The 13584-nt window shown below is 56.4% G+C and overlaps 1 protein-coding gene across 3 annotated transcripts in view; it reads right to left on the bottom strand.

Moving 5' to 3' along the window:
* SRGAP3 (SLIT-ROBO Rho GTPase activating protein 3) overlaps window positions 1–13584 on the bottom strand; it is a 151120-nt gene that overhangs the window by 26889 nt on the left and 110647 nt on the right. For all 3 annotated transcript variants that reach the window (XR_009247314.1, XM_004581282.3, XM_058678393.1), the window contains exons 6-10: window positions 11453–11581; window positions 10257–10478; window positions 8675–8776; window positions 6412–6609; window positions 2871–2955 (exon numbers count right to left, since the gene is read on the bottom strand). Coding sequence is in view for 2 of the 3 variants with exons in the window: in XM_004581282.3 (XP_004581339.1) it covers window positions 2871–2955; window positions 6412–6609; window positions 8675–8776; window positions 10257–10478; window positions 11453–11581 (736 nt within the window). In the remaining variant the exon portion in view is untranslated. The remainder of the gene's footprint in view (window positions 1–2870; window positions 2956–6411; window positions 6610–8674; window positions 8777–10256; window positions 10479–11452; window positions 11582–13584) is intronic.

Below are 13584 nucleotides of genomic sequence, written 5' to 3'. Positions count from 1 at the left end.
ATATTTCACCATAAGAACAGACTCTGTTCCTCATTCACTCCCCACCTACTGTCCTGCTGGTCTCACTGAAAATCTGTGCTGCCCAGGCCTCTTTCCTTCCAAGCCCCCAAGCTGACCTCTGCCCAAGTCTTCAACCTCTTGGTAAATGGGCCACCACCCATCCACATGCCCCAGTTGGAAGTCCCAGCACCCTCCTTGGCACTTCTTCCTGCATGTCTTAAATCTGTATCCCTTCATTACAATACTGTCCCATAGCCCAGGCCTCCGTCACTTTCCTCGTAAACTCTTTCCTTATTTCCCAGCATCCACACTTACTGGAGGAGTAAAGCAAAGAGCAAGTCCACACTTTGAAGCAGCTTAGTATTTAAGGATTCCGAGAGTCCCCAGGTAGATGGGGCCAACAGTGTGGGAAACGCTGGGACAGGTACACAAGGGTGTCAGCCCTGTGAGCCCAGGTGAGTCCAGGTGAGCAGACCTGGAGGGGAGCTGCCCGGCCCCTACTCGGGGCAGTGGGCAGAGTCCATCCTAGACAGGCTAACTCCACTCTGGCCTTGGCTGGGAGATGCGCATTCCAACAACACAAACAGGAGCTAAAGGGTGATGGCCATACCCAGGCAAACTTGCCTCCAACTCAATGGCTCCCTACCGGTGCTGCTTGGCTTCGAATGGCTCCCCTCTGTCTGGACTTTGGGGACGCCACACCCTGGTGTGGGGGGGTAGATGCGTGACACTCAAATGTGACAGCCAAGACTGTGAATGTGCATCCCAACATAGTCTGAGTCTAACTGGGAGGGCTGATGTTTGTTCTGTACCTCTCGTTGTGTGCTTCAGGGTTCCAAGGCCTCCATCCCACCCAGCTCAGCACTGTGCCCCAGCCCCACCCGCCAGTGGCACCAGCAAGCTTCTCAAACAAACACCTGAGCACACATGTGCTACTCCGTGCAGAATGAGGTGCAGGAGGGAAACGAGGGGAGGCAGAGAGCCAGCCACCTGGGGTCCATCTGAACCAAAGGCACAGGTGGCAGCCAGAGGTCAGGTCATGCAGGGAGCTTGGCTGCAGCCAAGGCAGAAAGCTGGGCAGGATGACCAATTTGCTGGGCTTGAGGGATGTGCTGTCCAGGATCACTTCCTGCTCCGTCTCCTGTTGAGTCCACTCCCACAGGTTCTCCCCCACCTCTCCAGCCTCTGCCAGAGCTGCTCCCCTGCCCCACCCACACCCAGGTTCTCCTCACTGCTCAGCCTCCCAGCAGGCCTCTGTGGTCACCCTGCACACAGTGGCTCTCTCTCCCTGCCCTTCCCTACTCCCGCCATGTTCTTGCCCTTCCAAGCCACAGTCTTGTGCCCAGGACAGTCACATGCGTCGGTCAGAGCTAGAGACAGAAAGAGTGAGGGGTGGGGGACCAGCGCAGTGGCATATCAGGATAATTCTCCACATGCAATGCTGGCGTCTCCTATAGAAGCCGGTTCAAGTTCCCATTGGAAGGCAGCAAAAGATGACTCCAGTGTGTGGGCCTTTGCCCCCATGTTGCAGATCCAGAAGCTCCTGGATCTCAGCTTTGGACCAGCCTAACTCTGCCCGTTGCCACCACTTGGGGAGTGCACCAGTCAATGGAAGATCTCTCTCTTTCTGTGTAACTCTGGCTTTCAAATAAAAGAAAACATATTTTTTGAAAAGAAAAGAAACAGAGAGCTTCCACCCACTGGTTAAACCCCTAATTGCCCATAGTAGCCACAGCTATGCCAGGCAAAGCCAGAAGCCCAGGCCTAAGCTCCAGTCTCCCCCACGAGTGGCAGGGGCCCAAGCCCTTAAGCCATCCTTCATGACCTCCCAGGATGCCTTAGTAGGGAGCTGGAGCAGAAGCAGAACAGCTGGCACTAGAAGCGGCACTCCAGTGGCGGCACACAGTGGTGGCATCACCACCATGCCACAGCGCTCATGCCTAGGAAGAGCAGGCTGCTCAGTCTCTCTCTCTCTCTCTCTCTCTCTCTCTCTCTCTCTCTCACACACACACACACACACACACACCAGCCTTCACACCACCCAGCAGCTGTGATGTCAGCACAAGCACAGTCACCCAAGGATGCCCCTATTGCAGGCGGTACACGGCAGGGCTGGCCGTACCAGGTCCCCACAGCTTCCATTTCCTGTCACTCCAGTTCACAGAGGACACTGTCATCACTGGGGCGATCATTGGGACAACGGGGTGACACGTTGCGAACAGAGCACCATGGGACTCCAGTATCTGGAGATTCTATTTTCCCACTTTCTCTGGAAATAACAAAATTAAAAATTCACTTTAAAAATTCTCTAGGAGCCAGAACAGTGGCTTAACCTGCAGGCTAATCCTCCACCTGCAGGTGCTGGGATCCCATATGGGCACCAGTTAGTATCCTGGCTGCTCCACTTCCAGTCCAGATCCCTGCTTGTGCACTGGCGCGGCAGTGGAGGACGGCCTGGTTCCTTGGGACCCGAAGAAGGCTCTTGGATCCCGGTTTCAAATCAGCCCAGCTCTGGCCATTGCAGCTATTTGGGGAGTGAACCAGCTGATGGAAGATATCTCTTTCTCGCTCTATTAAAATCTGTCATCAAATAAAAATAAATCACTTTAAAAAATAAAATACATCTGGTTTCCTCAATTCAGGGTACAGGAATGCACAGGTCCAAGCAGCCGCCTCTCACAATGGCAGCCCTGCCAGCATTAGGCCTCACTCTTGTTCTGCATGCAGCTCCCCGACACCCTCAGCCCTAATCAGACACCAGGCTAAAGAGGCTGCCCAGTCCCGGACTGGGACCCTCTGAAAGCATTTGCTTCCCTCCTGAGCAGCCCGTTTGGAGCCCGCAGCAGCATGTGGTAGCTGCGCACACTCACCCTCACCCAGAGTCTGCTTGAGCAAGTCGTGCTTGGCTTGGAGCTTGGTGATGAGATTACTGCCATTCACATACTCTTTGAATTTCTGTAAGACACAAGACACAGCAAAGTCACGGACTGCCGGGGTCACGGGCTGGAACCTCTGCAGCTATAATCAATCTCTGGGTCGGGGAGTCCCATGGGGGAGAGGGGGGCAGTTCACCATTGAGGGGTGCCCAGAGAATGGGGGCCGTGAATGTTGTCAGGTGACAAAAGGCAAGGACTTCTTCCATCATCACAGCTTTCCCTGTGCCTCTGGGCTATGAGGACAGAGGGGGGACACTTGTGAGACAGTGTCAGGAGCTACACCCAGCCCTGCTGCAGGGGAGGACCTGGGTGGCACTGGAAGATCCCAGGCTGTGGCAAGTACAGGCGGTCCTTCCTGGTGTCAGTGAGGAAGACGGCACAGGGCCAGGTGAACCCACGGTCTCATGGAGGTCAGCCTGGGCAGGCCACGACATACCCTGGCCAAGCCTTGCCAAGCTCAGAGCACCCTGGGACAGAAACATTCAGAACAGAGACACAGCCCCCAGGCCTCCACCACACCTATACATGGGTGTGTCCCAGCCTTCCTCGTTACCTGGCACTCAGAGCACGACCCCCTTGGGTCCTGAGCCTGGGGGCGGCAGGATCTGTACCCACCTTCTGCCTGGCCCAGGAGCTGCACATTTCCCAGGGTCTCTGCTCTCTAGGGGCAAGATGGGGAGAGAAACAAGAACCGAACCCAGTGGATGCCATGGACAAAGATGAAACAGGGAGCCCAAGGAGGCCTGGTTGCAGAGTGGAGGCCCAGAGAGGGCAAGGGCATTGCAAGCCAAGAAGCAGAGAGAATGGGGCCAAGGAGACGGTCATGCCACAGCTGCCCATCTGCCTCTGCTGCTGTCTCAGATGGGTCTGTCTGGCTGCCTGGCCAGCACTCCCTGAGGGGCAGGAGAGGCAGCCCCGGAGGCTCTGATACCCCAATTCCCTCTGTGACCAAGGGCCTCTGCTGGGGACAGCAGCACAGCAAAGGTCTGGTGGGGGGGAGGGACTGACACGCCATGCACAGGTCACACCTGGTGGTCTCGTGCATGCCCACCTGCGGGATATGGGTGCCCTGTGACCGGGTTGGAGAGGGGCTGAGGCACCTTCCTCCAATCCTACCTGTCCACTTTGTATTGGCAGAGGACTCCACACTTCACAAACATAAGAGCTCGGGCTGCCCCAGTCTTGGCCGGCAGATTAGGAAGCAGTGTCTCAGTGCCTCTGCCCTGACGGATGTGACCCTGGGGCTGCAGCACCCACTCTGGGGCGCCAGGGATAACTGGCTATTTCTGTGTCAGCTGAGGCTGAGCCCACAGTGTGTCTGCAAGGCAGAGGACCTGGGGCCCAAAGCCAGCAGGGGGAGCTGTCTGAATGCAAATCACCGTACTATCGTCTATCTCCCACCTCGGGAGGACTACAGACATCCACAGCCGAGTCCGGCATGACGGCTCAGTAGCTAAAATCCTCACCTTGCATACACCGGGATCTCATATGAGAACCAGTTTGTATCCCAGCTGCTCCACTTTCTGTCCACCTCCCTGCCTGTGGCATGGGAAAGCAGTAGAGGATGACCCAGGGAGTTCTGGCAAGCCCTGTCACAAGCTAACACACATCTGGACTAGTTGTGTGTGTGGGTGTGTAGGGGTTTAATGACCACAGCTCGATCAGCGTTGGTCCAGATGCAGGGGTCAATGTTGGCCCAGCTGCATACTTTTACTAACTCTGTCTTCAGCCTCAGCCTCGGACTATGGCTAGTTTTCTTCTTTGAACTCAGTCTGGAAGCCACGCTCCCCCATCCGCAGAGGCCACGGTGCTGGTAGGCAGGTGAAGCTGGTTTCTGAGGGTGTGCAGCCACTAGGGGCCTCCACCATGAGAGAACCTGCCTCATGAGGAACGTGGGACCTCCCCAGCACCCATGTTCTCCAGCAGCATCCAGAGAAGAGAAGTTGGCTGATGCTCAGGAACCTTCAAAGGAACACACCTATTGAGGCTGCAAAGACCTCTGCTCTCCCCACTACCACGCCAGCCCTGTTCCTTGTCAGGGCGTTCACTCATGGCCTCTCCCAACTTCACAGCTTCTGGGAGGCGGGAGGACTGGGCCCAGAAAATGGGCCCTAGCCCCCGGGGTTAGGAGGACTGGGCTGAAATGCCAGCTCTCAGCTTCACAATGGCCAACAGGCTGAGGAGCCTGTGCCAGGGCCTGGGGACAGACAGTGGATGAGAGAATGCTCTGTGGCATTTCTCCACCTGCCCAAAACATCTTGAAGGTTAAGCAAAAGATACATTTACTTTGGTGCAGGAATCTGCACACAATTTTCTAATAATCCATAGTTTCCAGGGAGCTTTGAAGGCAAAGAGATATGAATTTAAATTTTTTTTGGTGCATTAAAATAAAATTGTTTTATAATTCCATTTTCCATGAACTTTTAAAAATACATGCTTTGATACGTTTACATGCACTTGTGGGGGGTGTGTGTGTGTGAGAGAGAGAGCTTTGAATGTTAAGTGTTTAGCAGGAGAATGGTGATAATTCTGTTCTTTTCTGAGCTGATCAGACCATCATCGGAAGCCAATCTCTCTCCTCCTTTTCAGTAAGAACATGAAGATAAAGAGGACACCTTTGCACATGGAGTGTGTTCAGGGGTGCATCCCTGGGTTGGGAGGCTGTGTACAGCCCGAGCTAGACAGGCCAGGCTAAGAGTGTGGAGGTGCTCCACCTGTGGAAGCCACACCCCAGCTCCCGGCAGCCAGGCAAGGGCTGGCGGGTGGAATCAGCCTTGCTCTGGGCCGGCCCTGATCGCAATCACCAGCCAGAAATCCTCTCGAGCGAGATGTGTGGGGCTAGCAAGGAGGAGGGAGGGAAAACCCAGCGGTGGTCATGTTGGCCAGCACCGACCCCAGCTAGGAGGCCATCCGGGAGGGAGGAAGCTGGGAGGGCACCCGGCTCTGAGAAGGGCTGTGGCTGAACGGGGTGAGCATCCGATGCATGACTGAGGCATCTGCAGCTCTGAGAGCCAGGGCTCCACAGACAGATGGTGACCCCAAGCCCCAGGCCCCTTTCTGCTCCCACTTTCCCACCTCTGGTCCAGTGGAAGATACCCGTCGGGGGTTTCTCACAAAGGGCCAGCAACTCCTAGGGAATTTTCTTGGGTTGCCAAAGGCACTGTCTCTAAAGCCCATACCCAAATTTAAGAGAATTCAAGCTCAAATCCAAAACATACTCCTAGGGTTGTTGTTTGGGGCTTGCACCTGAATCCCTTTGGCCATGTTTGCTCACCCAGCTGAGTGCAAGCTCCCTTTCTCTCTCTCTCTCTTTTCGAGCAGGAAAATCTCCTTAAGTGCCACCCAAGCTCAATGCCATTGCCACTCGCTGATAGCTTGCTTTCTGCACTTTGGAGAAACGCCATGGGGCCGAGCGCCCTCTCATAGGCTGGGGCAGGGACTCTGGCTGGTGGGTACTGGGCAGGCCATCCCTCACCGTGAAGTAGAACATCTCCGTCTCCTGCTGGTTGGCTCGCCTCTTGGCGATGTTGATCTTGCTCATGTACGTCTCAGAGGCGGCCGACTTGACGGACTCGGTGGAGCGGCTGTGCTGGAAGGCGTCGGAGACGTCGAAGTCCTCCACGGTCAACATGTCCTGCAGGGTCTGCATGGTGGCGTCCAGGGTCTTCCTCACCTGGCGAGACACCGCCCTTACTCTGCTAGCACTTGGGATGTGCCCCCTTCACACTGTCCCTGGGCACAGGCAGGACACGTGTGGCTAGTCTCACCTCACCGTTGTGAGGCCCACAGATCACCAGGCTGGCCCGAACTACCAGTCATTTTAGGGTCTTGCATCTACCAAAGAGAACCTTAGAGAAGGAGGTGTTGAACTAAGCAAGCACGTTTCTCAGTTTGCTACCTTGGCCTGGCTCCTTTGGCCCATGCTGTCTCCTCCCCCTCACCTTAGACCCAAGACCCTGGGTTCTTGGACTTCAGGAGAGAGCAGGGCAGAGCTTGGGACAGGTGGCATCCTCACTGGGCAGGGTGATTTCTGCTGACAAGTGTGGGAACCTTCCCTGGGAAGCTCAGGAAAAGTGGCAGAGGGGGGCACCAACTGCCCTAGCAGGACCCAATTCTCCTGCAGCCAGGTGGGACCCCCAAGACCACACAAGTAGGCTACAGCAACCCGACTGCCCTCCCACACAGGTCTGACTCTCCACAGCAACCTGCATGCTGGGGGTCGCTCCAGCATCTGTGTTTGTGCAAACACCAGGTCCCAAAGTCTCTTTTTCAGCCCCTCAGATCTCAGCCTCAACGTCCCCTCTTGGTGACATCAGCCTCTTCTGACATCTTAGCTTGGCGTCTACCCCTGGCTAATAGGAGAGTGCCTAGAACATTTTGCAGAAAAAAAAATGAAATTAAAAGATAAACTGATCTTGGTGAAAAATAATTTTTTTTTGAAAACCACGTACATTTTTCTCCCAGAACACTTAGTTCCCCATGTGGGAGATCTGAATGGAGCTCCTGCCTCCTGAGGGACTGGGGAGTGACGCGGTGGATAGAAGACATCGGCCTCTTCTTTTTCACACCCAGATCAACTCATCTTCAGAGTCCATTTCCTGAACCTTCTGCAGCACTCTCCCATCCCCCGCACTCAGTCACCCATTGGCTGGCTTGTCTTGATGTTTCAGTTCTTGCCTGGGACACCAACTCCACAGCAGCAGGTACTGCACTGCCAAGTTTGCCCCATTTACTCTCCATCCAGACCAGGGCTGAGACCGCAACACGGGCTCTGTAAATGCCCAGGTGGATATGACTTGACGCAACACCTGCTGGGGACACTGGTTCTTTTGAACACGGATTGACTTGGGCTCAGAGTCAGGGGTATTCCTGTCCCGTGAGTGGCCCACATGGAGAAAATGGGCTCTGCTGTTTTCTCTTCAGTCCTGGTTCTCACTTTAAACTCCATTCACATTGATATCTATGTAAGCAACCTGAAAGCCTCTGGGGGAAGAGGCGTGCAAGGACCAGCAGAGGGCTCTGTTATGTCCTGTCTCTGGCCTGGCTTGAAGCACAAGTGTGATGTGTGTCTATGGCCATTCCTGGGCTGGGCCACAGTTGCCTGCCCTCACTGCCCAGGGCTCCTCCTGAGAGCCAAAGACAGGGCCCTCCCACACGGCTGCACTTCCCCGCACCACCTTGCTACCCACAGCCCGAGCCAGCATCCCCCAGAGCCCAGTGACCTGGGGACTCTGGGAGGTTAACACCCTCTGTGGAGGGAGGTGCCCAGGCTGCAGTCAGGGGTCTCCTGGGTGGCCTCTTCAGCGCATACCAAAATGCAACAGCCACTACTATGGCTGTCATTGCCCTCTGGGGCCCCCTGCTGGGTGGGAGGCCATTGGACTGAGGAAGACACCCCCTCTTTCCAAAGTGCTAAATCCGGGTTCTCTATTCTGTGGTGTGACTTCAAACACCAGCTGCTATTACTGCCAAGGAAATGCACAGAAATGTACTGCCACAGACAAAAGCACCAAGGCATCCAGAAAAGCACCTCTAAGCCCGGAGTTCAGATTAGCACCGGGCACAGCTACCCCAGGCTCCCTCTGGGCTTGGGACCTCTGGGCACAGGCCCTGCCTCCTCCTTGGTGGGCACTTCCCCTTCCCTTAGCGTCCCCTGAGTGCTGCCCCAGGCTGTTGAGGACTCTTGGGTGTGTGACAATCAGGACAGGCCCAGCTTGGCCACTGTGGGATCCACTCACCTCCTCGTTCTCAATCCTGAGTGTGGCCAGTCTGGACTGTAGCTGGTGGTGCCGCATGAGCAATTCTGTCTGCACGGGCTGTTGGGCACTGACCTGGCACACCTGCAGAGATACAGCCACCACCTGTGCTTGCCGGGGGCCTCCTTACCTATGTGGAGCCCAGCTTGGGCTGACACCTCTTGCACAGGCAAGGCCACCAGCACTAGGCACATGGCTCATGCACATTGTCCATGCAGCCCCAAGGGAACCCCAGCACCCACGATTGTGTCTCCCAGCGGCCACATTTCACATATGGATGGCACCCAGGGATTGATAGAGAGTCCAGATGTCATCTCATGGGACAGAACTAAGTCCTAGGCTTGCAAGCACACAGCTCTGGTCAAGGGCTAAATGTTCCAAGAAACCCAGGGGAGAGAAGGCAAAAGGACCCCAGCCAGGCACTCCTGAGCCTAATTGGTGATGCAGCTGGTGGCTCGTGACCCTCCTTACCCACAGAGTCTACGCCCACAGGGCCAGCGGTACATGGACAAGACACCTGCAGGGCAAGCCATCACACATGGCCCAAACACGTGCAGACAGGCAGTTTGTGCACTTGCTATCACGACTCCCTGAACCATAGGCTGTAAAGTCTGCTCATGCAGTATATACACAATGCAAGCTGTCACAGGCCAACCAGATGTGACCTGGAGGACTGAGAGGATGTGTGGATGGGGATGGTAATGGCTTGAGCTCCTGTGGACTTTGGGGGTTCTGAACCAGCACCCTGCAGGCACTGGGAGATAGCCACTGGTCCACCTATACCATCACCCCTGGAGGGCTGGGGTGCCAGCCATGCCCCAGCAGGAACAGGGTGATGAGGGACAGGAGGTCTCTGTCAACAAAGCCCAGGGCCAGGGTGGAGGCTGAGCCCCCTGGATCCCTGAGGCAGGCCTGGGTCCCCTGCTCCCAGAGGGAGGAGCAGCCTATGAGACACATCTGGGTGACTCTGTGGTGTCCAGCAGCTGCATCAGGGCCAAGGGCAAGGGCCCGCTCTGTCTCCCTTTTTCAATTTTCAGAAAGGAGCAAGGCCCTGAGCAGAAGCCCACAGGTACCTCGGTCCTCAGTGAAGGTCAGGTAGGGATGGGGAGGCAATACCATGCCTGCAGACTGCAGAACCAGCAGCCAGTGGAATGCTGCTCTTTGTAAATCTTCCAGTCGGGGCTAAGTAAGACCCAGGTGCTTAAGGATGCAAGCGTGGGCCTAGAAGGCGAGCCAGCCACATCCCAGCGCATGGGTTTGATTTCTGGCTCTAGTCCCTAAGCCCAGCTTCCTGCTGATGCACGACTGGGGGACAAGGGTGAGACCTCAAGTCCCCAGTTCCTGCCACCTGTGAGGGAGACCCGCACTGAGTTCCCAGCTTCCAGTTCTTGGTGTGGATTTGGGGGGAGTGAACCAATGGGTAGGCACTAACTCAATTGTTCATTTACTCATGCTCTCTCTTCCTCTCACTCTCTCTCTCCCTCCTTCCCCTACAGACAAATATTTAGTTTCAATTGAGGACCAGCAAAGACATGGCCTCAAGCACTGTGCCTGCAAGACCAACCTCATCCCCCATGTGGGGCTGGAACTCGAACTTGAGCGGTGGGCAGAAAACCTGGTTGCACATGTCCATGACTGTGTGCTTGTCGCTCCGGGAGTCCAGGCTGTCCACGGCGCTCTCAATGGCATCCAGGCCCTCGTGGCGCGACGTCTCCAGGTTGTATTCCGCCGAGAGGTAGGTGCGGAAGGTGCGGGCCAGGCTGGCATGGAAGCCCAGGTCACAGCACTTGGGAAGAGGGGACAACAGGAGGATGTCCGTGAGGGCCCCAGCCACGGAGCTGACCATGCTGCAGGCCTGATGCACGCTGAACTCTGCTCCCCCAGACCCTGCCGAAGCTCTCAGAAGAGGGCTGTGAGGTGGCCTGAAGCACCAAGTTCCCCATTGCCTTTCTGACTTCGGGGTTCCACACACACATCCCCTCTGCCTGGACGCCTGGAATATTCCTTCTTCAGGATTCAGTTTGGAGGCCACTTTTTCCAGGAGGCCTTCTTTGATGTCCTCCTCACTAACAGTGACCATTGAGCTCCAGGTGTCCTCCACTGTCCACCCTGTGGCTCCTGACACTGCAGTGGCCTATGAAAGTGTGCGCCACAGGGATGAGTACCCTAAGGACTGAGCCACCAGCTCTTGCCCAAGGCAATGACTCAGCAAACATTTGGGTGGGGTAGAAAGCAGTAAAGACAGAAGTCCAGAAGCAGGTGGGGGGAGTGGCCTCAGGCAATCTGGGAGGCCACAGCCCCTTTTCTTGGGTCAGGTGTGTCTCCTGAAGGGGCAAGGCAGAGACTGACATTCCAACAGCATACCCCAGGGCTGGTGGGCACAGAGCCATCATAGCCAGCCTAGAGCACTCAGGGTAGGGGGCTGCAAGCAGGAGAGATGGAGATGCCCTCCTGGCCAAGGGCCCTGCACTCCTTCTCCAGGCCCTGCTGTCCCCAGTGTGTCCAGCATAGCCAGAACAGCTTCTCCTTCCTGGCTTAACCTGCCTGACTCCTCCCAGCTGGCCCAACTGCCCCCTGGGAGCTGCTGTGTGTCCTTGTGCAGCTCCCTACCTGCTACCACACGGACAGCCGAGCCTATCAACCCCCACCTTACCACAGGGGCCCACGCGGGACTCAGCATGCCGCACGCTTACGGGCTCCAAAGAGCTCTGGCCACCCCACATGCCTGTGCATGCAGCCTCCCTCTGCCCCAGGGCTCACGTCGATCAGGTCCGAGACATCGTGGATGTAGTACTTGCTGATGGCCGCATTGGCGGCTGCCAGGTTCAGCAGGTAGTCGTTGCGGGCTTTGGTGCACTTGAGCTTGTTCTCCGAGTACTTTGCCTGCCTCTAGAGGGCAAAAGGACGTGGACTCAGTGCCAGTCAGCTCTAGCGTGGGGACTAGCCACCCTCCTCCTGAATGCTACTCACTCCCAGGCCTGAGGCAGGCAAGCAAGCCGCCAGGTAGGTACCTAGTAACCAAGGCTCACCCCTCAGGGCACACACAGGCTAGCAACCAGAGCCCTTACCAGCAGCAGCCTTTGGATGGCCTCCCCCACCCCCACTTCCTCTGCTTGCCATGGTCCGTGAAGTGGGCCATGGACAGGCCAGGGCCTGACACTCTGGCACCCTGACCGCTGCCCAGCCTCCTCATCTATCCTTTAAGAGGTCAAGTTCTTTGCTGCCTGGCAGTCCATCCTTCCCCATGGTCCACTCCTTCCTTCCACTTAGCTGAAGTCATGTGGTCATGCTGGCCTTGTCCAAATAACCTGCTCCTTCTCCGTGCCCTGGGGAGGCCCAGGTCTTGTCTTGCAGCTGCTCTACTCTCTCTCCTCCACCTGCTGGGATTACCTGCCTTTCCCTTCCCAGTCCACTGCTGGTCACCAGTGCCCCCACCAGACAGGAGACTCCATGAAGTCAGCTGCAGCCGGCCCTGATCCCTGTGGGACTGCAGCACCCTGTGAGGCCCCATGTAGGGTGAGAGTGGGAGGTGTGGGCAGTTCCTTCTGATGGGAGGTCAGAAGGGGTGCGCAGGACAGCTGTCAGAGGAGAGGAGGGGTGGGGGCAGCAGTGGGGCCAGCCAGAGGCACCTCAGCCCCAAGCCTGAACCTGACTTCAACTTCCCTGCCTGGCTGGGAGGAGGAAGTAGAAGAGGGCAGGAGAGCCATGACTAATGAGTCCTGTGTGGAGAGGGGGTCAGGAGGTCAGCTTTCCTCAGAGTGCCCCCTAAACCTGTCTTCCAGCATGTAGAGCTCCAACTTCCTGATGGGGTCCCCCCGACCCTCCTGAGGCCCCCTGACTTCCTCCTAGGTCCTTGCACTCCGGGAACTACCAGGAGTACGTGTTCCCTGGCAGTGACCTCCTCTCTGGCTGTGCACCCACCCCACAGAGTCCTGACCCTACTGGCCCACGCTGTGGGAACCCTGTGAGTTGTACAGTCTTCACTGTCGCCAAAGGTTAGAACATTGTCATCAGCTCAGGATAACATATCATATCTGTGAGCAGCCACCACTCCTGTGAGCGGTCACCATACCCATGAATGGCCATCATGTCTGTGAGCGGCCACCACACTCGCACGCAGCCACCACTCCTGTGAGTAGCCCCCATTCCCATGAGCGGCTCCCACACCCATGACTGGCCACTCCCTTCCCTGCCTCGGCCGCTCTGAGCTCTTCCTCTGTCAGGGAACAGGTCCACCATGGAGCCTTCATCCACCTGCTATGGCATGCTGCCCCATCCTTTGGGACTATCTTCCTTCACCTGGCACATGGGGCGGAAGTCTCATCCTTGTTGTAGTCCCTGTCAGAGCCACATTCCTTTTTATAGCTGATCAACACTCAGCTGTCTGGATAGGCAGCTGGACTAGGTCCGTATCTCTTCTCCTTTGCCCAGGCGATGGACTGAAGTGTGTGTTCACAAAATTAAACAGGACTCACTTGTGAATCATAGAAATGGGCCTTCAGCAATCTGGCTGCGGAGTTAAAGCCATCTGGCTTTCCCTGGCCAGGCCAACCCAACTGCAAGCTAGAATTTTGTTGGGACAAGAGGCAAAGAGGAGTGAGTAGCCGCAGGTATGAAGGGCATGGGTTCCAGGCTGGGTGGGCTGCATCCTGAGGAATGGCACGCTGGGCCTCTTAGAACTTGGCCCAATTGCTCTGTGTCTACTTGGTTGCACAGAAGTTCCTGCTACGCCCCACTTAAAACAAAGCCAGGCCATCCGGCCGGTTTCCCAACAAACCTCACTGGCATCCAAGATGCTGCTAGCAGACCACAGCCAGCCTCAACACTCAGCTCAGCAGCCCAACCCCTTTTGCAGCCTTCCCCAAATGCCAGGCCACCTTCCCCCAGCAACT

This window comes from Ochotona princeps, chromosome 21 (genome assembly GCF_030435755.1).
Source record: "Ochotona princeps isolate mOchPri1 chromosome 21, mOchPri1.hap1, whole genome shotgun sequence".
Classification (NCBI taxonomy): Eukaryota; Metazoa; Chordata; class Mammalia; order Lagomorpha; family Ochotonidae; genus Ochotona; species Ochotona princeps.
The sequence above is the reverse complement of the archived record's forward strand: the minus strand, read 5'-3'. Positions and strand labels throughout refer to the sequence as shown.